The sequence below is a fragment of the Botryllus schlosseri genome, chromosome 7 (assembly GCF_051294905.1).
Source record: "Botryllus schlosseri isolate E-star chromosome 7, Bs_hap1, whole genome shotgun sequence".
NCBI classification, from domain to species: Eukaryota; Metazoa; Chordata; class Ascidiacea; order Stolidobranchia; family Styelidae; genus Botryllus; species Botryllus schlosseri.
Window position 1 is genome coordinate 18,972,302 of NC_137242.1, and position 25,572 is coordinate 18,997,873.

Genomic DNA, 25,572 nt, shown 5'->3' on the forward strand with positions numbered 1-25,572 from the left:
TTTCCGAGGCTGCTATCCTTACTAGTTCTTCAGAATGATGTTTTGGATTCAATATGATAGGCCCAATCTATGAGATAGCAATTGCGTGTGTGTCCGAACTCGTTGACCTTTCCAGTTAGGCTTACGCAATCTCTCGAGTTATAGTCATTTCCATTTTTGCAGATAATTAGTCAGGTCAAGTGCGAACATGAACCGTGTTGAATCTTTGTTCCGTACGCCGTTTACGCAGTTACCACACTTCAAGTCACAGCTCACCGGCAGACCTCTCGCGGCAAAATCACTGTTGTCGAGAAATTCATGTTACCCTACCATCATTAAGTTACTTGTTTAAGTTGGAAAACGCCATTGTGACGTCATCTTGATAAAAAGTCGCTTGCAGCCCTTGCCCCACCACCCGATATTGCCACGAGCCGCCACTGTACTGAAGTATGGGAAACAGTTTAGGCTGACTGAATTATCTAGTTATGACGCATCACGCATAGAACACCGATGTAAATAGGCTGATTATTACATGTGGTTACTGTTTCCTAAGGCCTTAAGGCCCCTCGTCGTCATCTTGGTTCGTACCTGATTTTCACTGGTGCGACAAATAAATGATTGATGAAATGATAATTTTATGTTGTGATTGTCAGGTTTCCATGAAAATGTAATTGAGATTGTAATTAAGCAAAATTTTGATCAAATTACAATAACAATTACAATTACACAAAATAGAAATGCTTCAATTACAATTACAATTACAATTACATGAAAAAATGTAATTGATTACATTCATCTCAATTTCAAATCACAATTGATCCAACTCTGGTTGAGAACCACAGCAAGTCAAATAAGAATGTTTGGTCCCAACCGTCAAAAAATAGAATCAATATTAACTTTAATGTCTCCATAAAATCCCGTTTCGATTTTGGTTTGAGTTGACAAATTTGAGGGTACATACATATTGCCTGTAAATCCACATTTTGACTTTCAAATAGCTCGTTATAGCGATAAAACCTCACAGGCAAATATGACATGAAGATTCTTTGTAGGTAGGCATGCTTCAGTTGTTACATAATTAGTTAGTGCAACTATTTTGATTGATTTGGCTATGGTATCATCGACCTCCATCCTATAACCTTTATAACTGAATCGAAAAAAGTTCACTCAATGTTCGTATTGAATAAAAAATCTGTGTCATTATATACCCTGATACAAGCCCTATACTTCACATTAAAACTGATTGCTGTTTTTTTCGTGTCGAAGGTTATAACGAAAAATGAATGCGTCGATCAAAATTTAGCTTCCCCATAACTGGCGCACGTCGAAGTTTTTTGTATGTGATGAAAGATTCTGCAATTGTAGAAAAATTCATGGAGTGCAATCATAGAATTATAATGAAGAATTTTTCAAGTATTTTCTGTCCCAGTGATCCATAGGTTCTACGTCATCCCCTAGATGAATTTAGCGCGTCTCAGTCCGCCATGAAGAAAGCCTGATCCGCAGGACAATGATGAATATTTATCAGATATTCAGAGCCCCATTGAAATCCGCATCATACGCTGAAAAACATTGATCACGAGTGTACCTGTATGACACTCTGTGCATCCACAAATTCGCTCGTGAAAAAGATCTGATATACAGAAACAGTGTATATCGCATAGTGACAAGGTCACCAATTAGTAATCGAAGGTCATCTTTTTCAAAGTCTCCATTCTAAAATCTCAGTTAATCAATTTTGTTTAATTTTGTTTTAGGAAAACCTGAACGAAGTCATACATTTATATGAACTGGAAGTTACGGTTACTTTGAGCACACAAACATATTTGCTTACAGTTCCACTAGCGTGTCATGTGAAGAATAAACGTTGCCAGTGTTTATTGTTCAAGCTTGCTGCATATGTGCATTGTTACATAATAAACACGGTAAATATAACTTGTTTAGATGTCTTATGTTCGCACCCACTCATTTCCACGGCCTCTGCCTCTTCAAAGCATGTTTGATTCTATACTGATCTAGCGTGTGACTGAAGATAAGCAGAATGACGGCGTCGTCAAATGTGCGCATTAGGGCTATTCAAAAATGTTTGTTTTGTTGCCGTCGAAAAATTTGGATTTGAATAAAATAGTATTTACGGTGGGCACACCTATAATAAATATTTAGAGAATTGGTCACCGTAAATACTATTTTATTGATAATCCAAATTTTCGACGGCATTAACTCCACTTCCACTGGTTGGAACTGAACCAAATTTGGTGAACATCGTTTCCATTGACAGCCTAATTTTCATGAGGTGAACAGAAAATTTTTGAAATTTTTGTTTATATAATTTAATATAATAAATAGAAACTCTCTTCTCCTCTAGCAATGCTGCTACTGGCTGGAATTGAACCAAATTTGGTGTGCAGGCTTATATTAGGTAACCTAACAATTTTATCAAGTAGCCAGTACAATTTGAGAAAAAAAGTCATTTTTGAATACTCCTAGTGCGCATGGAGTAGTGTGGCTGAGGCCTATGTTGTATGCACCAGTTACTTTGGTGGCGTGAGTACGAATCTCACAGCTGTCAGTTTGTTTCAAAGGTCACATATGAATTTGCAGTTTTCGACGAGGGCGCAGAGAGAGGAAAAAATTGTTAGCAATCTGTATGTAATTCCCAATCATATTTCGACCGACTCAATCATGAAATATATAAATTTATCTTGCTTCGCGCGTTAGGCGAGCAGAGCTGACTCACTAAATCAGCGGTTCTCAACCTTTTTTGACACGCGCCCCCCTTGGCGATGGTCAAAATAATCGCGCCTCCCCTGACCCCCGTTATATTTATTGTAATGTCAAAAAGAGCACATCATCTAATACAGAGGCGGGCAACCTTCCTGCATTCGATTACTTATGTAGCCTAAGGCCGCATTCCAGGGCATAGCCGCAATGAACGATCTGGACGCAAAATGCCTATGGTAAACTGTCCATATCCATTCCCGCTGAACTCCGGACTAATCTACTTTTCACAGCGGCCTATTGTACGCACCGAAATCACGAGTGGCAAGGTTATGAATAGTTGCTTGGAGTGCGCATTGTCGCACGGAGCGCGAAATGTTTTCAGAGCCGCGAATGAATTGTTATTTCTTGAGGATTCCCATTCCTGCTCCAATTAAGAAGGGCGCAACTGAATTAACATCGCAAAAATGAAGTCTTGTCGAATTGCGCGGAGCGCGAAGAAAATTTCAAGATTAAATAAAATCTCTCGAAGATTCGGGAGTGAATTCGTAATTGCAATTTGCATGTCTACGGCTGCCAACACATACTAATTGAATTTGGCGTCGACGGCCCCACAAATTCCCTCCTACGGCCGCATACAGCCGTACGGGCTGCCCACCCCTGATATAATGGTATACATAAGGTATATCTTACGCCAATTTGAATCCGTATTACAGTTGTTTAGTCTTTTACATTGCTGACAAACTTCCCCAAACTTGTTTGAAAATAACAAAAAAAACATTGAAAATGACATCAATTAATTTGAAGGTAGGCTGCATTGAGACTAATCCTGATGCTGGTAGTGACTACAGAGAGCACGGCGTCGTTCTGTCTTGCCATGCTAAATTTGATCAGTTCTGGAAATGAATTAAATTGTGTTGATTTATAGCCAAATTGCGGGCGAAACCGGGCAACCTATATTGTATCTAAGTCTGTCTTAGGCAGTGCAGTTCGCCAGCAATCAACAATAGCGACCTAGCGCACAGAGATTTAGGCTACTGCCAAAGCTATAAAGTAATGAATGACTTGCACGTAGGAATGTCTCTAAATCTTCAAAGAATATCAAAATCTTGCCCAAATGAAGTTGAAGTCAGCCTATACTCCGTTGAGCGCGACTGCTGGAGTTTGAGTTTGTCAAGCTTTCTAGAATACGAATTAAGTTTAATCTTCAATAATCGTATCTTCAGAATGGTTGTGAAATACATGTTTAGTCACAATTTATACAGACATTGACAAAATTGACAAAAATTTCTCGCGTTCCCCCTGAGAGCCTCCCCGCGCCCCCAGGTTGAGAACCCCTGCACTAAATGGGCACCCAATGTAGATGATATGTAGCGATAAACAGCGTATCGCCTGAGGGGGCTCGGTTTATCACCCTATAGGGGGCCAAAGACCAACGTTTTTTTGGTGGGGGAGGGGGCTGACGAAGTGCTGTTACGGCCCTGGCTATAATGCGTCCTGATAATGCTAATAAACCAATTATGATGATGATCTAGTTTACGTCTGACATTGCGTGTTTGCATAATCACTGTAGGGGGCGTTACCCTTGTGTTCCGATAACTGACTATTTTGCATCCCAGACGTAGTCTTGGCGTGATACTTTTTATGCAGAGAGAAACCTGGATGATAAAGCTGATAATTGAGTGATACAGCGCATACCTGAGTGACATGGTTGATACTTGAGTGATAGCCTACTAGACTATTTCGCGCATCCCAAAAATAGTATAGACGTGATACTTATTGCAGAGTGATACCTGGGTGAATCTCGGTACGCGTTGTCTTATATAACATGGGAGCAGCGATGATTCTCAAAGTTAAAATAATTAAAAAAATAATAATAATAAAAAAAATCAAGAATTGTTTGAACACAAGACATCGATTCCATACAGGTAGAGTGATAGAGCTGATAGAGCTGTGATACAGCTTTATATCCACAGGGTGATACAGCTTGTTATCCACAGGGTGATACAGCTGATACAGCAGATACAGCTTTATATCCACAATGTGATACAGCTGATACAGCTGATACAACTTTATATCCACAGGGCCTTCTGAAAAGTCGCACGTCCGTCCCTCGCCAAGCCAATTCAACACTGAGCCGACCACGCGTGGACGTGGTCGATATGTGAACGCCGCGCTTGGCGCTTGCGCAATCTGTGATCACGTGATCCGATCACGCCGTGACTACGTGATCTACGCATGCCTTGATGTCCTTACAAGATTGACAAATCACTTGATAAAATAACATTATTAGTTTAATGATTCATATTAATAGTTGTTCATACACTTTATTACGAAATTTCCCGAGGGTCGAGTTTGTGCGGCCGAATTCACCGAGGGCCGAGTTCACCGGCAACAATGTGATTTGGTGACTTTGCAGATTATAGAATTAGTTCTGCTTGCTAACGGCTGCATTGGACGTATTCCATAAAGTAAACGATGTCAGCATTGATTACTGTTACTGAGTTGTTGTTTGGGATGGCTGATTCCAAGACGGCCAGTTAAAATTGAATTTCAGGAAAAATTCAGGTAAATTTCGGCCTCACAGTTGTAGTTGATTAATTATACCTGGCATATTTGTGTAACAGATGCTTCAAAAGTGACAGTGCAGGAGATGTACCCCGTGGTCTGCCAAAGTCAGAACAACGCAACAATGTTTCATCAATCATGACTGATCGCGTAGCCTCTACTGCAGAAAAAAATGACGGTTCTAGTCGAGTAAGTGATCGAGTAAGATTTGATCAAGGTTTCGCAAGATTATAGCAGACAATCGGTACGGACTACTTTCGAAATTGCAAAATGCATCTTCTTCGCGAATAATGGAAAATGACCGACTATGACGCTAGAAATAAGTTGTAATCTTTGAAAATTTATTCAGCGGTAACTGTGACGGTTATTTAATGCGGTTCTCGTGACATTTTCAATCGTAAAGTGACGCAAAGTTATACCAACGCTACCTTACCTTATTTGAAAGATTGATAGTATTTCGTTACTGACTACCCATCAGTGTTTTGGGTACTACTTCCTGAATTACAGTCGGGGGGGGGGGGGGGGGGGGGGCTCAATGTGAGTTTTGACAACTATAACCCTACGGCCTACGTGCTCACGCCAGGCTAAGTGCCGAATTTATATTAAGCGCATTCACGTTGATTTTCATAATACAAAACACGTAAACTTCCATTCAGACGTTATCCGCCCTTATATCAAGAACACGTGCATGTTCAGCTCGGATGCAGAAATATATTGTTCTAAGATCAGTGTTGATGGCAGAAGATGAGACATCCTCCCTATGTAAGATTCAAGTTTTGAAGTATGGAAGTATTGCACTGTTTCAAAGCCTGTATATTTTAGAACTATTGGAATATGAAACTCGGTGCAACATTTGCAAACCCACATCGTAAATTAGAAGAGCCAGACGATCCAGTTTTCATTGCGAAGAAAGAAGTCGTGATGTGACAGCCTATACAAGCAGCGGAATCGTCCACAGCCATTGCATGAAGCAGGAAACCCTACACTTCTGGACTTACTGCTGACTAAGTAAGAAATAGCTATTTTCATGTCAATCTAAAACTTTTTATACACACCGCGCTCCCTGAGCCACAAACCAGGCCACGAACTCCCCATAACCTTCTTCTTCCAACAAAAAGTTGTTTGATGGCACAGTCATTGCGTTGATCTAATTTATTCGCAGCTAGATATGTACGCTGAGTCTGCGTGCCATTTTTGTACGGATTTCAGGACAAACACAATCAGTGAAAGCAATCGTCCAAGGACTCTTCACGCCCTAATCATCGTAATTCGTTTCCGTCCGATATACGCTCCAAACTTCATCCTTGTGCATGCGTTTGAATGTGTGCTCCTAACTAGCGATCAATAACTGTCACCGAATAATTAGTCTATTTGTTGCTTGGTTGTAAGAAAACTAAATGTTGAACATTAATGAACATTTGCAGGGGGTGGTGGCGACATTTTCCGATTGAATGCGCCTTTATCATACTCATTATACAGTACACGAGTTCATAGGCGCCGAGTTATGGGTCCATCACACATTAATGGGGTGGCGACCAGACATGGGGTGATTACTTCATGAATGTAATCGATTGCGATTACGATTACTTCTGAATGACGCGATTACGATTACGATTACAGCAAAATCAGGAAGTAGTCGATTACGATTACGATTACATTGGAAAAGTAATCACGATTACTCACGATTACATTTATTTTGCATCTTAGACGTTATGATGGAAGACATAATATGGATTGCGCAGGAAAGGCCTACCTTCCTTTAAAAAATATGCGTCATTTGGTTGTTACGTCATAATATACCCATAGCTCATTTTTATAGAGGACGATTTATCGCAGCCAACGATTTGCATTCTTGCCAGGTCCATGACTGCCACACCCCTAACTACCCAATAGGGTGGGAGCTAGCTCAAAGGGGACTCAAAAGTATTTAATAAACCGACATAAATTATAAAGTATTTTCGAGAGATTCAATCAACTTGAAAATTCTGTCTAGATATAATTCATTTTGAAATGCATACGTCTCCCCCTCAACAAAAGAAGCATACATAGTTTATAGTACGGTTGCATTTAAAACAAGTGGTTGTTTAAACACTTTGTTTAAAACATGTTTTAAACAGTGCTTTAAGCAAAGGCTTTAAAAAAACTAAAATTGATTAAACTAGAAATTAATAATAATATAATGCAGAGGCCTCAAACTCAAATGTGCTCGCGGGCCAATTTCCTACATTTTGATGACGCCGCGGGCCGCAGCATCAATATTCAATTTATGATTTCCAAGTTATAGCCCTTATTTAACGGGATCTTGCAGGAAGACATTCCGCAAACATCGTGGAAATGTAATTCACTATTGTACTATTCACGCACGATTGATCATGGCATCGTAAAGCTGTCGGCCTGTCGGGTTACAATATTGCAGCTATTGGACCTTTGACGTGCCACGATTTTATGTAGAATATTTTTAAATCTACTGAAGATTGATCTGATATCAGAATAAATTGGCCACGAACACATTCCACAGCATATAGGCCTAATTCCACAATGCCTCTCGTACCCCCTGATGTGGTTCTTCGTACCCCGATGGAGTCTACTGACCATGGTTAAGAACCCCTGGAACAGAAATGTCCAATCGCCAAAGAATGCATTGGTGTTACAGCTGTGGAGCGTACTATTACCTTACTCGCCACCGATAATAACATAGATAATGAGAACAAAAACACCCAGCATGTAACCAACTCTACGTCACGGGGGGTCACAGAATGTCAATGGTTGACAGGCTGGCTTGATCAGATAGCTATCCATACGCTACACAACGCAAGCTACGACCTTTTGATGTATTACTATTTCCCATGACAGTTTCATAGATTGTTGCGTTCGTGGGATTACCAGGTCCCCGTCGCGAGTCGCAAGTCCATCTTTGATTTTAACTCTTGACCCGACTCAACTCGAGTCATTTTTATTTCTTTACCCAGTCAATTCGAAATAGAGTATAATTTTACGAAAGGTCGCACCAAACCAAATCACAGTTTTCATTCACGAATCATCAACGGGTCATGTTCTATCATCATGAACTAGAAATATGACGTGATAGCTGATCTTCTACCGCATGATAATAGCTTTTAAAATTGATTTGATAGTGACGTTTGTAGAGATGTCAGTGATATTTATACTAGTTTTAGGGTGAACTTCAGGTTCTTGTATCTAAAAAAGAAACATAGCACTTGAATATATTGATGAATACTTGAAATTTCAAAATGTCGTCGCGAGCCGCCTGCGGCCCACAGGCCGCGTGGTTGAGAGCTCTGATACAATGCAATTACCAATATTATTGACGAAATTCAGTCTTCAACTTGAAAATATCACCCAATGGGTGCCAAAGACCAACGTTTGGACTGGCGGTTTAATTGCTGTTTTGGTTCTGATTCTAGCTATTACCCACGCTAACATGATATATATGGCTATGGCGGCAGGTCCCAATGTTGAGTACAGAATTGTGAAATAACGATTGGCGCACGTTTCAAGTAGAGTCATATGAGAATAAGATGAAAAGAACATAAAATTGTGCCTTAAAACGGATAATGTACTGAAAGCTGCCGTTACGAGAAACGGCAAAAATGGCTCGGTTATGATATATATCAGCAGCTGTTGATTTTTATTGCTTCGTTGTGGAAACCGTAAAGTTTTATTTGGCGAGTACAAATTTCGAATCTTTGTCCAGTGTACGTATTAGGGATGGTGCGAACCTCTGAAAGGTTCAGGTTCGTGTGAACGCGAACCTTTTTGAAAGGTTCTGTGTGAACACGAACGTGAACCTCATGACGTCACGTGACGTCATATTGCTAATTCCAATCCTATCTTTCAGTGAAGTGATAGCCTATATCGTACAGTGTACACTGTACACTGTACAGCTGTACACAATAGGCCTACCTAGCGACGACTCGGGCCACATAATGCCACAATGCTGAGGTACATATTGGCGTTTTAAACGTCGCTAAATGTATCAACTCAGGCAAACAAGTGATATAATAATCCCATAAAATCAATATTTTCCGTCGTCTAGCCAACAATTTCGACGACGACTTACCAGGGAATAAAAGCTTAGGCCCCAACGGTCCAGCCCAGACCGGACAATGTATTCGGCGTCTGAGTATTGCTACATTGATATCGAGCAGAGTGTAAAACAGGTTTCTATACTTGCTACCGATTTTACTCCATTAACAAGTTATACAGCAGTAGCCAACACCTCAACCGTACGGATTTGGATTTAATGATACAGTGAACCTATGCAGTCAAGATTGACCCTGAACTCCTGCTAGATTTTTTACATCAGAAAACGATATTAATCTCATTGATTGGGGGAGTAAGCATCATTGCTGACTACGCATTTCGCTCGTGATGTTGTGTAATTGCGGGTCAAGCTCACAGCAGAGAGTCACTAAATGTTCACAAAGGGTAATAAAGCTGGATATTTCGAGCAAACAGTTGTAACAAAGCAAGTAAAACTTTTGAGATTGTCAAGGTGCATGGTCGTTTGGTCGTTTACTGTTGATTTTTATACTGCCAGCGCCATGCATTGAGTGGCCCGCAGTTGAAATGCAATAAATTTGAAGGAAAAATGTCATAATGAAGTGAAAATTGTAATATACGCGAAAGGTTCACAGTGCAGAACCTACCAAGGTTCTGTTGTGAACGTGAACCTCTAAATTTCCGAGGTTCACACACAGAACGCGAACGTGAACCTCGCGTTCACACCATCCCTAGTACGTATACATAGGCCTACTGCTCGCCAAGCAGCAACGGTCAAACTGCGTTTAACTAAGCATAACCAAACATCAACACACAAGTTACTATTTTAAACTAGGCAAAGTGGTGATTAATTATCCTGCTGCGAGGAGCTGCCGTGTGGAACGAGTTGATAACCTGATATACAGCACGACGGGTGTTCTTACAATCACACTAATGTACGTACATCGAATATCTATTTATTGTGGATACTTCTTACGCAACGACTATCAAAGCTAATACGCTACTTCTGACGTAATAATGAGCAATGGCCTTTGAAAATCAGACGTTTTTGCTATCACGAACCTGGTATAATATCTCTTCCTTGTTCACGAATGTTCTGTTTATATCATAGTCCTTGTACAAATAAAAAGTAATCGTTCTTTCACAAAGAAATCGATTAGATATGGAAAGTAGTCGATTACGATTACGATTACTTCGGAATTTTTTCGAATGTAATCGATTGCGATTACGATTATTTGAAAATGCTGTAATTGTCGTAATCGATTACGATTACTAATCGCGATTACCCCATGTCTGGTGGTGACCACCCCATACAGAATGCGATTTCAAAGTTTTGTATATTTCTATTGTCTGGCTATTACGATATATAAATGGCACACTAGTGCGTCGCGGCACACCGGTTGAGAACCACTGTGGAAGTAATTGCTGTACTCGTCATTCCTGGACCAATTACACCTGTTTGCGAAAAAATGACTCTTGTGGTGTTACTGCTCTAATCTCTTTTCAATGTACAGATGTACCGTTTTTTTTAGGATGATTCAGAATCTCCAAACCCAATCATACATTTGGACACTGGGAAAAAGACCTGGACGGTACACTTTGATGGGCTTGTGATAAATGACGTAGATTTCACATACGCTTTGGCTATCATTTCATCCTTGCATTGGGTATTTAATATCCAATTCGAGCGCAGTGTGAATAGCACCCTTCATATCTTATCCATCTGCATTGGCAAAATAAAGGGACTGTAGGTACCATCTTCATGCAGTCACTTCAATCTGTGATAAAAGTTGATATAGAAAGTAATTCGACTGATTTAACCACTAATGGACATTGATGTAAAGAGTGATATGATCAGTTATAAAGAAAATTTAGCTTTTTTGGAGTGCTTGATTACATTTTGAACTGCTTGTGTTCTCATGATACCTCACTGAAGCAATTTGAGCATACCTATTGAATAAACTTTTTACTCTGCTACTTCTGTAATGTGCAAATAGAAAGGGAATAGGTTTGTATCTGGCCAAATTGACTGTTTACGAGTACTTGAGTAATTTTCCATTCATTTACTATACTATGAGAATTATCAGCACAAGTTCCAATGCTGAAGACTGTGATCTTCCCCTTCTTGTGACCTCTTCAATATTATCAGCATGCTAGGTCTGCTGATGGCTAAGTCATGACACTTTTATTATTGTTCCATACTGTGCTGTGTATACTGTGCTAGTGTTACTAACTGTTCCTGCTGCTTAATGTTAATTTGCTGTATAAATGAATGCGCATTCTTGCTATTGATTTGTGAACAATATGCCCACCGTATGCATTATGTCAGTTGTACTATTGCAGTGGATCCCAACCGGGGAGGAATTCCCCCCTTAGGGGAAATTTTGGAATTTTTAGGGAGGGATTCCACTCTAGAATTGTAACGGATTTTCCAAATTGTTCATGTCCGAACTGTCATGTAGTCAACCAGTTATATCCGAACGTATGCTCCTTATGGCTGTTTTTTGCTGAAAGTGTGTTCAAATGCTATTTGAAATCTCTTCACATACAAATCCCCCCCCCCCCCTTTTAAACTAATTCAGATGTGCTGCAGTTCGCAAGACAATTCTGTAGGCCAGCGACGGCCTCTCAATAAAATATATCCTAAGCGAGCAAATGTCGTGCAGAATCAATCACAGTAAGGCCCTGGTGAAAGTATTTTTCCCATATCTACCGAGCGAGATAGTGTAATGGTTATGCGTCCGGCTTCTCGAGCGGTAGGTCGTGGCTCGCTCCCCGGCCGGGTCATACCAAAGACTCGAAAATTGGTATCCGCAGCTATCCTGCTAGGCGCTCAGCAATCACGGATAGCATGGAGGAGAAAAAGAAACGGGGGTGCAGACTATATGACCTCATGGGGTCGTATCGCAACTCCGTCGTCAAAGCAGCTCGATGGTGCAGGCGAAAAAGAATATTCTCTCTCTCTCTCTCTCTCTCTCTCTCAACATTTTCAGACAGTGACAAAATATTCCAACGTCCTCGATTCCAGTCAAAGAGATCGCTAGCCTTGCTTTATTTTTAGTGAACAGCTACCCGATCGAAAAAAGGCATGTTAAACTTGGTGCAATGTTGCCGAAACGTAATGGGAGTCCCAAATTTTAATGAGCTCCAGCAGGAATTCTGATCACGTGTATGCTATATCTCAGGGCTGTAACCAAGTCACTAGGCTCCGAGTCACAAGTCAATCTCACTTTCATAGTTTTGACTCGACTCAAGTCAAGTCATTTTCAATTCACCATTGAGTCTAGCCCGAATCCAAGTCACCGAGTAGAGGGTCGAGTCCGAGTCAAGGTATTATGATTGGAGTACGAGTCCAAGTCATTGTGTTGTCTGCTCATGTTTCCAGTTGAAGTCTTGTTAAACCCACTTTTTATAACTCTGTTTGGTGATATTGAATCATTTGGATTTATATTACGCTAATTTTTCCCACTTTGAGCAGTTTCTTGGCGCATTTTCGAGTACCAGGACCAATAGACGAAATCCCAATAGGGTGTTCACTTTACTGTTCTTCTTACCGTTCTTCTTTACTGTTCTTCTACAATGAAATGTCGGTCTTGACCGTCTTATAGTCTCCAGTAATATGGCTTGGTTCGAGTAATGCACAATGACTCGAGTTCAAGTCGAGTCAATACACAAATTGTCTCGAATCGAGTCGTTTCCGTATTTTGAGAAAATGACTCGCGTCATCAGAAAATGGTGACTCGAGTGTGGTCAACCCTACTATATATGAAAGTACCAATATTATAGGCCAAATGCATACGCAAACTTGAGAAAAAAATCGCGAGACCAGTAAATTTATGCATAATGATTTTTCACAGCAGGTATATTAGCGATTGGTGCATGGTAAGCCGAAAACACAAATAGAAATGTGGGGGTATGTTGAGTCAAGCCTTCCAGAATTTGTTTGATTGGAACCTAGACCATTGTTTTTGGAGGTCTACAAAGTGATGTTACAGCCCTGCTAGAAACAACCACACGGTACCGCCCGTCTTATTCTCTCAGTCAACAGGTGTTTGCGCGGTAAAATGACCTATTTTACTCCTCGGGCAGATTTCTCCTAAGGGAGGAATTTTGGCTTAAATTTCGGCCAAGGGAGGCACGAGATGAAAAAGGTTGGAAACCACTGTACTATTGAGTACTGCCAGTATTGGGTGCAAGGTTTATAGGTATGAGAAAGAGAGAGAGTTACAAGCTTATGGTTTTAGTGAGATTACAGGCTTATGGTCGTAGTGAGCTTACAGGCCTATGGTCGTAGTGAGCTTACAGGCTTGTGGTTGTCGAGGGCTTACAGGCTTATATGGTTGTTAGCTTGTAATGAGTTAGCAAGCTTATGGTTGTAAGCCTGTATTGGAAATCACCAGGCTTATTGTTGTAAATTTACAACAATAATTTTTACAGTTTATGCTGGTGTAAATTTCTACATATCTCTAAAATCTGTTATACAAGACTCGGCGAATAATTTATATCCTTTGCCTTTGTTATTTCCACTGCCCCTCGATTCACTGGCAATCCTGTCTACGTCAGCAAAACTGAACGTGGGTAAACCCGTCAACAACTCAGAGTATACTAGTTCCATACTCTCGATTCGATTACTGTCTAAAATGTTCCTGCCATTTGTGACATTGGATATAAACATTGGCATCAGTGCATTTTGGCAAAATGCAGTTTCAACGCATAAGGATTCTCAAACAACTAGTGAAGAAATAGGGTCCTGATTTCGCTAGCAATGACATGAAATCAGTCATAAGGGGTGTAGCAATAACTAAGAACTCATACGCTCGCAGTAAAGCGTCGCCAGAAGGGGAAAATAATGAGATTGCCTCCAGTCAGTTGCCTCTGCTGACAATGCTAGTCTTATGGAGACGAAATCACTGGGGCCAACCGTCCACAAGGGGCGCTAAAGCGGTGAGAATCGTCCTCTGTGCTTCAAATTATTACGTTGCCGTCCGGAAAAGCCTATCATGTGGCGTCACTTGCTCAAAAATCAGAAGATTGCATTTGTCTCATTTGTAAAAATTGAATGGAGCAGCAGATGGGGGAAAGATTCATTCGCTGCATTTATTGAAATTCAAAAGATTGCATTTTCTTTTCATCAGCATAGAACTCCGAATAATGACGCAAATTTGCGAGTGAATGTCACTTGCTGTGAATAGGATTTATCGAAAAAGCCCATTCCAAACAGTGGAGTCAGCAATGATTCCCATTTGTTCTGTAGAAATGAATAGACCAGCAAAGTCATTCATTACATTATTCGACACAAAGGAGCGAAGTTGAATGCTCCCGAGTAAAGGCTTTTTTGTGAACTGCGATTGGATTTTCTATCTCGTCAATTCACGATATACATATAGTTTATAAATACTCAAAGTACTCGTGTAGGTCTTTCTTTGCACTATTTCCTCAAATGGTATTATGGTTTTAGACTACTTTCACTTCTACTTTACAGTTGAGTTTTTATTGTAGTTCGTAAGTACTTGCCCTTCTACGTACTTGTAACTTATGGGTTACCATATTTTGCGATCCGAAAAAGAGGACATTTTTCTTGTTAGTGTTGCTATTCGTTGGTACGTGCTTTCATGCTTTATCATTTTTGTTATACTGAATGAGTGTATTCGTGCGGCTCCATACATACTTTGAAATTTGAAATGCGGCTCCGACATCAAAAAGGTTGGGAACCACCATACTCACTGACTTGGACTCGGACTTGAGTCGGTGTGGGATTGTAAATGAATCGACTTGACTCGAGTAAAAACTATAAAAGTGAGATTGACTTCTGACTCGGAACCTTGTGACTTGGTTACAACTTTGTTACCCTACATTTTCAAACGCACCACTTGATCATGTATCTGCAGTATCTGCACTTACATATATTGTGGTTCAATTTCATTCATTTCCTTTAAAAATACTAGAATCGAATCGCAAACCGACTTTCCGTAACAACAATATTGATGATTTTGGCTCGTTCGTGTAGGCCAGTGGTTCTCAACCTTTTTTCACACGCCCCCTTTATGATAGTGAAAATTTTCGCTCCCCCCTTATCGTCATATCACAAAATCCAACCGGGATGCTAGCAACCCGAACAGATTGTTTGATGGTATGGAAGGGTATGAATGTTGAGGAGAGAATTAAAAAATATGAAATTGGGTCTATATATAGAGAAATACGAGTGCATTGGAGGTAAATCGCGCACCCCTTCAGATGTTTCACGCCCCCCCCCCCCCAAGGGGGGCGCGCCCCCCATGTTGAGAACCACTGGTGTAGGCTATCGATTGCTTAGTGCTAGACTCTATAGTTCGCAAAGAAAAGTGTGTGTGTGTGTGTGTGTGTTTGTGTGTGTGCGTTTGTATAAAAGACAGTGATGAGATTCCCCGTACAATGGTTCGCGGGTTCGGCGGGGTGTTCCCCTAACCTTAAAAATTTGCCCTCCTCCTCAATTCTTTCTGCCTACTCCCTTGTATTCAATCCTCGAGTAACGAGTAACGAATTACTTCTACTTTTCAAAGTTCTTCCAATAGATTATGATTTAAAACTACCTCTACTTCTACTTGACAGTTTTCAGTTTGTTATGCCAAATTAAGCCAAGGACACTTCATGTAATTCACTATCTCTACTTGTACTTGGGTACAAATTTGCGGCTTTTCTTCTACCTCTGCTTGAGTACCGACGGTGATTACTCTGACCTCGGCTCAATCCATACTCTTAAAAAATCCCGTTTGACCGTTATAGGCCAATCATGTGACGTCACTTGCTCAAAAGTCGAAAGATTGCTTTTTCGTTTCATTAGCATAGAACTCCACGTAATGACGTGAATTTGCGGGTGAATCATTTTTGCTGTGAATAGGATTTATCAAAACTGTCAATTCCAAACAGCGGAGTCGGCAATGTTTAACATTTGTTCTGCAGAATTTGAATAAAGGAGCAGATCCATTCATTCCATTATCCGACACAAAGAAGTGCATCTGGTGCTCCCGAGAAAATGCTGTGGTGAACTATGATTCTATTGTCTTTCTCGTCAATATGCATATAGTTTAGTTTATAGGTTCTCTCAAATAATCCACATCCCAACAAAATGTATAGGTTTCCAAATGAAGAGCCAGCAGTATGTCCCATATGTTCTGTAGAAATTGAATCGACCAGCATATGTATGAACGATTCTTTCATTCCATTATCCAACGAGAGGAAGTGAGCTGAATGCTCCCGAAAAAATGCGTTTGTGAACTGTGATTCGCTTTGTCAAAGAGATTTCGATGATAACACATAAATGTTGAGGATAGCTTACGATGTCACAAATCCTCGAGGTTGCCAATGCAGGAGGTCATGAGTGAACAGTAATCATGTTCATTGGAGATGAATTTGGATCAACATTAATCTTGCCTTATTACTATTCAATATACAAAATGATTTCATTTTAGCGTCGATATTCAATTCGCAAAAACGAACGCACAAATAAACATCACATATAGCCTACTCTTCGAAAATGTTGCTGAAAATCCCGATTCTTCCAATGTGCTGGTTCCTGATCCAACCGCACTTGGCAGGTAGGAAGAATTCGTGCCTGAATTTGAATTATAGTTGAAAAATTCTCGGTTTTTAGCGAAATTTTGCGTGAAAAAATATGTCAACGGTAAATGGATCACAAAGGGAGATTGTGGGGTCGGTACACAAATAGTTTTACGTCATTACCGAAAGTTTTATTCTGTTTTCGTATTTTGAAGGGCCAGGAAAGGTTGTCTGCGTTGCAGAAGCAACTCAAAATCAGAGCAGCAGTCGAGATGGAAAAGAAACGGATTGCAGACAGGAAATGGACTGTGAGTTGAATTCAGGGTTGTAACCTGGGCTGTGGAGTCGGTAGATTTTAGCACCGACTCCGACTCCGACTCCACACATTTTCAATGGACCGACTCCGACTTCAACTCCCGAGTCTTTAAACGTACCGACTCCGACTCCCGAATCTTTAAAAATACCGACTTAGACACCGACTCCAACCCTGACTACAACAGTATAAGCAATTTACTTCGAAAATTATATGCCACAGTAACGATTAAATGACTATCATTTAACCATTAGACATATGCAAAGATATGATTAACGATGGCATGCAAAATTGTTGCATTGTGGCACAGCTCGAATTATTCACTATGCATTAAAGATTGCCTTTCTAAATTTCCTTCATTTTTTCATATTTTATCAGTTTTCATAACATGGACTCTCTAATAACCTAATATGTATGAATCATTCGAAAGCGACATACATCCCATACTGTATAATTAAAATGTAGATAAAACAATCTAAATGTTGCTCTTGTGTGTGAGATGCATCCTACTAATTTTCTCATTACACACTGTACTGATTACAAGCACACACACTCTCGCTACTAATAGACATTGGTCATAAACTAGGGTTACCATACGTCCTCTTTTATGAGGATTTGTCCTCTTTTTTTACTTTTTTGAAAGTGTCCTTGGAGGAGGCCCTTTTGTCCTCTTTTTTGAGATTTTGTCCTCTTTTTGAGAATTTAGGCAGAGGTGGTCAGTAACGAAGTACTTCTACTTTTTCGAAGTACTCAAGTAGTTTTTCTCTACTTCTGGTACTTACTCAAGTATATCTGATTCTCGCTACTTCCACTTCTACTTCGTAATATTTTGTGATCTACTTACTTAGTTTTCGCTATATTCAGTTTGTCAAGTAAAAGTAGTTCAATCTTCCAATCATGAAGATAGACTGAGGAATTTCGGGGCTGTTTTCACGGAGCATCAACATTTAATTTTCATAAAAGTTGAGTAAAGCCCAGAATTTTCGTCGCGTTTCGCGCGCAGTGGTTACCAGTATGATTTCACGAAAGTATCGATGAATATGATTAAGGTAGCGGGTTGGCGTGATTCCGTTCACACAGGGATATCTAGAACTGGTGTGAACCTCTGAAAGGTTCAGGTTCGTGTGAACGCGAACCTTTTTGAAAGGATCGGTGTGAACGCGAACGTGAATCTCATGACGTCACGTGGCGTCATATTGCTAATTCCAACCCTACATTTCAGGGAAGTGATAGCCTGTATTAATGTACACGATACCTAGCGACGACTCGGGCCACATAAGGCCGCAATGCTGAAGTACATATTGACGATTTAAACGTTGCCAAATGTACCAACTGGTGAAATCAAATGATATAATATTCCCATAAAATCAATATCTTCAGTCGCTTTGCCAACAATTTCGATAGGACTTGTAAGGAAATGTAAGTAAGCTTACGCCTTGATGGTCTAGGCCAGACCGGACAATGTATTCAGCGTCTAAGAATTGCTACGTTGATAATGACCAGAGTGTAAAACGGGTTCCTATACTGCTACCGATATCACCCCTTCAACATGTTATATAGCGCTAGCAGTAGCCAACACCCTAATCGCACGGATTTGGTTTTTATGATATGATAAACATGAAATGAAGATTGTTCCCGTACGCCTGCTATATTTTTTACATCAGACATCGATGTCACTTTCATTGATTGGTTGAATAAGCATCATTCGCTGACTAACTATGCAGCGCATTTCGCTCATGATCTTGTGTGATAGCGAGTCAAGCTCACAGCAGAGTCAGTGCATGCTCATTCAGAGTTGATTTTTTATGCTGCCAGCGCCATGCATTGAGTGACTCGCAGTTGAAATGCAATAAATTTCTACCACAGATGTTATAATGAAGCGAAAATCGTAATATATGAAAAAAGTTCATAGTGCAGAACCTACCAAGGTTCGTTTGTGAACGTGTACCTCTAAATTTCCGAGGATCACACACAGAACGCGAACGTGAACCTCACGTTCACACCATCCCTACTAGATATCCCTGCGTTCACACAACATTGTCGCCCTTCGCCCATATGAAATAATTCATCATAGTATATATGGCTCATCATATCGTTCGAAACTGATGTTTCGAAATCGATCATTTACTTGTCATATCGTAATCTAGCATGTCCATGGCACGTCCTAACCTGGAAAAGTGGACTCTGACTTTTTTGTTAGTTTTAGTGCTGTTTTAGCATACCGCCTTTGAAACTTTCTGGACTGAAGGCATGGAAAACGTGTTCCGCTTTTAGAAGTAGTATTTATGTTTTATTTTCAATTCCCAGTATCATATAATTTGAGTTATAATTATTATCAGTTCTTTTGCCTGGATAAAATACATGTTGAAGTATAAAAGCAAGTGTAGTAATGCCTTTAATTTCCGGAAATAAAGCTACACAATGTGGCATTTTTACGGCCCCCATATTTTTATTAACGTTTACTAATCGCGCAAAGTGTTTACACCGTATCCTATACAACGTCTCCATATTGCTCTTCGACTAAACTACGGACCTTATACTATGGGGGATGGCGCCATCCATACCATGCTATTTCTAAAACGTGCTGTTCGAGAAAACAGAGGATAAGTATCGCATTTCCATAATAATACTATCATTTTCAACCCATGATGTGGACAAATGCTTATGCTATCGAATATTGGATACCTGCTGGTCTGCATCAATATGAATCAAGCTCGTCACCTTTCGCATAGCTTAATTTGCACCTTTTTACAATCCATGTGAACGAATTAGGATCGTTTTCACAACTACCTACTTACTTGAGTACTTTTGAAGTCAGTAAATTCTACTTCTACTTCAAGTAGTTTTAGGTTGCCTATGGAAGAAGTACTTCTACTCGTACTTGAGTAGATTTTTTCGTCGCTACTTCTACTTCTACTTGAGTAACTTTCTTGACTACTTTGACCACCTCTGAATTTAGGTCATATTTATAGCAAAATGCGACTGATACGCCGTAAATCAGCACCGACGTGACGCTCCGGCGGGTATTTCGGAAGCTGGGCGGAGAGTTGACCTGACCTTTTTTTTTAGTGAACCGACCACAATAAAGTGGGTTAAATTTGCCGTTTTTGAGAATTCTTCTCCGGTTTTGCAAGTCTGAAATTTCTGAAAAACCGTCCTCTTTTCAGATTTCCAAAATATGGTAACCCTATCATAAATGAAATTTAGGAAGTAGTCAAATAGCATATGTCTAGTCTATATGCACTTAGTCAAGTATTCAAGGACTAGGACTTGCGGTCTTTCTTAACCATTTGTTCGACCAAAGCACCTAAGCTACACCACAAATATTTTTAATTTTGTCAAATGGGAAGGAGCGTTTGGTTATATTTACATCAATTTTACAATCAGACGATATATTTGCTCTGTCACAATATCATGGTATAATTTCGAAAATTGCATCAATTTGTTACTGCATCGCCAAAATGCATATTGCTTTGTTCTTCCACTATGCAACTGAATTGTATTTTGCAAATAATGTTCAATTCTATCTATGTCAGGGGCGGGCAACCATTGCACGGGCAACTTGAATGTTGATAACCTTTTTTAGTCGCCCGATAGGAACGAGCCGAATTCGGTAACATTGAAAACAAGACTTATATGACTACGTTTTAAAATTGATAACAATTATGTCATGAAAACTCAGTGTGCAACTGTACCGTGTACCTGTACAGTCATGCCCTGGTCGTGCGAAGCACGAAATTTTTTCCAAGGTAATGAATGAATTCGATCAATAAATATATTACTTGCACATATTGCGGGTCGCCTCTGTATAGCAATGGGCTCATTTGGCTAGGACAGGATTATTTGGCGTTTTAGACATAGCAATATCGACGGTTTCGGTGAACATGGCTCTGTCATTTTGCGCAAATGTTTCATCGCCGACGATCTCGCTTCGAGCGCACAAGCGAAGTTCCGTGTTGTATTGTATTATTATATTGTATTGATAAGATAAGACAGTGGTGCTTGTAGCCTTATGAGGCTTTGTGCTCCACGACAATGGCACAATGGCAATTTCAACAGTTCAATGCATGTTTCTTCGCGACTGTTCTTGCTCTCTTCCATGAATCAGCCTCTCTCCGTCTTCCATACTCATTCATTAATCGGAACTTTGCTGCCGGCTTTCAAACTCGGCTCACTGTACTTTCTCGGCTTTTTAGGTCACTGCAATCGCAGCGAGGTCGGCGATAAGGAGCCCAGATAAACCTCCGACACATAGGAACATGGTAGAGCGTAGACTCGAACCAACAACCATTGGTGTCGTGACGGTGTCGCTTGGCACACTGCGTCACTCGCTTCTCTAGTCCCGCGTTGGACGACACGTTATCTCCTAATTGCGAGTACAGTTGGACTCAATTCTGTAAATTACGCATATTTATAATTTCTAGGACGGTTTCCCATACTCGATGCAAGAAATGTGACAATAAATCATGCGAAGTGCTAAGAAAGATTTCGAGTCAGATAAATCTGCTACGGAATATTCTACTTTACGGTCATATACGAAGATCTGCGCTGATTGTGGCTGGCCCCTGGTTCCGCCAATGCGTCGAAACTGATGTTTTAGTCATCATCAAATTTCGCGGTCAGGCTAATCAAATTTTGGTTGGCCTTGCAATTTTACCTGATGTTATATCTAATTTCAAGAATTACCTCGCAGCCCTCACAAAACCTTCTCGCGGGCCACACTTGGCCTGCGGGGCATGGTCTGGACGTCCCTGATCTTTACCGTTACTAATAACAGCGATTGATAGTACATAAAATATTGTAATTTTGTAATTTAAAAGATATCTTTGAAAAGAAATTGTTTACATGATACATAAGTTGGAGTCGGAATCGAAGTCGGGCTCATTTTCACAAACTCCGACTCCGACTCCGACCCCACAGCCCTGGTCAACACAATGCCATAAGTAAATTATATGGCTTTGACCCGGGGTAAGTCGAGTCAATTGCAATTCACCACCGAGTCTAGTCCGAGTTCAAAGGTTCAAGTCAAAGTCACAGTGTTGAGTCACGAGTCCAATTCATTCTGTTTGCTGTTCATTTTCTACGTCTAGTTCGAATGCCTTTTTTACTCTTAACAGTTTCTGGCTCTATTTCACAAAGAGCAGTACTGATAGATGAACTTCCAATAGTACGGTAGCTTACTATTCTTCGAAGTTACAAAGAAACGCCTGTCTTGACCGTCGTAGTCTCGAGTCGTATATCTTGGTCGAGTAAATACACAAGTTGTCTCAAGTCAAGTCGAGCCACCAAAACATCGAATCTACAAAATCTTCAGAGGTAGAGTGTTCGAATCGTCACGAGCACGTTCGTTCTAAGAAGAACAAACAAAAAACGTTTAGCCAAAACCTGGAACGTTCTCTGATATGAGAATTGATGAGATTTATGATACTTTGCCGAATTCCGTTGCAGGTGTTCCAGCGAAGAAAACGCGGAAACGTGGATTTCTTCAGAGGTTGGGATGATTACGTGAACGGATTCGGGAATCAAGATGGGGATTTCTGGCTCGGTGGGAAGGTTTTCGAATTTTTGGTTGGTTGGGACCAGGTTGCAGCAAGTGCTGCAAGAAAAGGGAAACTACTCGAGTACTTGATTATATGTGACCAACTGTGGCGTATACCGAAGTGTTGAATTAAAATTAAATCTCATGTTTGTGACTTCCTTCAGGCCTGGAAACAATGCACCAAATGACAAAGGGAGGAAACATGGAGTTGAAAATCAAAATGATCAAGAGGGACGGAATTTATTGGGTCGCTAAATACAGGTGAGCATGAATTCTTGTCTGCTTATGACTTATGCCTTCGAGATGTTATTTCGTGGATCTCATAAACGACACATTAGCGAAAAGGGTGTTTCCATCCCCTTATCGCGCAAGATTAATGACCGCAATCAATTTGCGAACGTCCCGTATGTTGCCGATTCTCATTCCCAGCTCGTTCCGCATCGGCCCCGGATCCGACATGTATCGACTGCAAGTATCCGGATACTCCGGGAACGCAACGGAAGACCGTTTCTCATATAACAACAATCACCAATTCTCAACAAAGGACGCGGATCACGATGCTGTGTCAGGGAGGAATTGCGCTTATGACCACGAAGGAGCCTGGTGGTATTACCCGGATGAATGCAGCGGCTCCAGCCTGAACGGAAACTTCAACAAAACATTCCCGGAAGGAGTCTGGTGGTGGAGTTCCTATAGAGAGGAGGTTCTCCTGAGATTCTCGGAGATGAAGTTTCGGAAGAGACCGTGACGTTCTGTGACGTCACACTGCGGCCAACGCGTCTTGTGCCACAGCAGACAACACCGCGAGCGTGACGTCACAGACATATTCTCCCTACCGAGCGTGTGTCGTCATGCCCGCACTTGTAAATTTTGTTTATTGTGACGTTGTGACGTGACGCAATATAACTCTGTAGTGTTCAGCGAGAAGGATTTAAATCGTAGGCTTTATATAATCCGTGATTCGCAAATATTACGAAACGTTACCAGGAATAGGTGTTAAGCCTATTTTCTTAACTTTCATTCAGCGTGCATGCCTCCTCTTTACATCGCCTAGGCCAAGGTGGGTGTCTGATTCCATGTGGACTGCTCCAAGTCGCTTCGACATCTTCCTGTCTATTCATTTAAACGTAAGGCCTGGATAGCTTTCACACCCTATTTAACGTCCACTCCTAGATACTTTGCATAAAAAATTTATTTTTATTTTGTTGACCAGTGTAATGAATACTGAACCTTTTCAGTGTATTACATTTTGAGATACGTTTTTAATGTCGTTAATTTTTAAGCAGTGAAATCGCAAACAGATACGCCTCGGACATGCTTCTATTGCAATCATAATGACGTTCGTCGGCTTTATGATATCACTGCATAGCTATGCATAAATTTACTCTGAGTGAATCTATTTGACTCTTCAAAGCAAGTTATACCCGACTGATAAATTCTGTCACTCAAGATAGGAAGAATCGCAGAGTTATCACGCGGCGAACATGGGGTAGCGTGGCCGAGCGGTCTAAGGCGCTGGTTTAAAGGCACCAGTCATTTCGATGGCGTGCGACCGAATCCCACCGCTGCCATATTGTTTATCAATGACCCATCATTTCGCAGGATAAACGATAAGCTGGAAATTCTACTCAAATTCACGAGTCCAATACTTGACTTCCTATTTCTCATCATACATTATAACGATGCTGCTGGATAAAGAATAAGTTGACAAGCCCCGCATATGCTGCAGTTTCGATATACCAGTGCCATCAAAGCCATCGATGAAGCATCTCAATAGCAGAAGTGGGTATTTTCTGTAATAAAACACGATATCGCTTCATGGTTCTGAGAAGAATACACATCGACAAATACTCGCGCTCAATTTGCAGCTAGATAAATTGCATTCCAGCTTTCACTACCGTTCATAAAAGCCGATAATTAAAGAATTAGTGCATAATTCGGACAGATACTTTGCAATATCCTATCCCCATCCTCTCTACAGAGAAGGACAAGCCGACAACCTGGTATTCCCAGACATGGGCTGATTACTTCATGAATGTAATCGATTGCGATTACGATTACTTCTGAATCACGCGATTACGATTACGATTACGATTACATCAAAATCAGGAAGTAGTCGATTACGATTACGATTACATTTATTTTGCTTCTTTAGAACTTATCTTTGTAGACATATTGAAAGCGATATAATGATTGCGATGAAAATAAGGCCTCTGAGAGATCGAATTTCTCTTCAAATGAGACGCCATGACGTCATTTGCTGTTTATATTATAATTATCCATTGCATAGTTTATAGAACTAGGCATTCCGGTGCTGGACATTACCGCGCCACGACACACCAAGACTAGGATTACCATATTTTGGAATCGAGAAAGGAGGACACTTTTTCAAATTTTCAAACTTAGAATACCAGCGACCAAAATACTGTATTTTCCTTCACTTTATCAGGTGGTTGACTATAAAAAAAACAGGTCAACTTTTGCTCAGCTCCTGAAATACTCGCCGGAGCGTCACTTCGGTGCTGATTTACGGCATCTCAGTCGAATTTTGCTATAAATTTGACCAAAATTCCTAAAAAAGAGGACAAAATCTCAAAAAGGAGGATATTTAGGCATCCTCGGAGGACATTTCAAAAAACCTGAAAAAAGGGGACAACTCCTCCTAAAGGAGGACGTATGGTAACCCTAACCAAGACATATGCAGTTTCGACCAACATGCCAGTCCACGAAGTACGCTACCAAAAAAAAGACCTTTGCCAAAGATTTGTGTGTGTGTCCATTGTTCATAGCTTGCTGGATGGTCGCGACGAATAATCCTGTCCTTTCAATCTGAGCCTCGCAATATAAATGCCACCTGGGGCACCCACTGAGGTCAATGATGCGCCCGTGCCGAAAT

General features: G+C 40.6%; 1 protein-coding gene across 1 annotated transcript; it reads left to right on the forward strand.

Annotated features, from left to right (window-relative positions):
- The first annotated feature begins 16,667 nt into the window (after nucleotides 1-16,667).
- Nucleotides 16,668-23,942, forward strand: LOC145442890 (ryncolin-1-like). Its single transcript, XM_080320928.1, has 6 exons — nucleotides 16,668-16,862; nucleotides 16,919-16,977; nucleotides 17,040-17,132; nucleotides 22,586-22,682; nucleotides 22,841-22,937; nucleotides 23,106-23,942. The coding sequence occupies exons 1-6, from the start codon at nucleotides 16,802-16,804 to the stop codon at nucleotides 23,422-23,424; spliced, it is 726 nt and encodes a 241-aa protein (XP_080177054.1). The 5' UTR covers nucleotides 16,668-16,801; the 3' UTR covers nucleotides 23,425-23,942.
- Nucleotides 23,943-25,572: the final 1,630 nt, after the last annotated feature.

Bases quoted from the DNA above. Each gene is read 5' to 3' on its own strand.
- LOC145442890 (XM_080320928.1), top strand. From the start codon at position 16,802: ATGTTGCTGAAAATCCCGATTCTTCCAATGTGCTGGTTCCTGATCCAA. The intron at 16,978-17,039 runs GTCGGTACACAA...CGTATTTTGAAG, and splicing joins TCACAAAGGGAGATTGTGGG to GGCCAGGAAAGGTTGTCTGC. The intron at 22,683-22,840 runs GTGGGAAGGTTT...GACTTCCTTCAG, and splicing joins AGATGGGGATTTCTGGCTCG to GCCTGGAAACAATGCACCAA.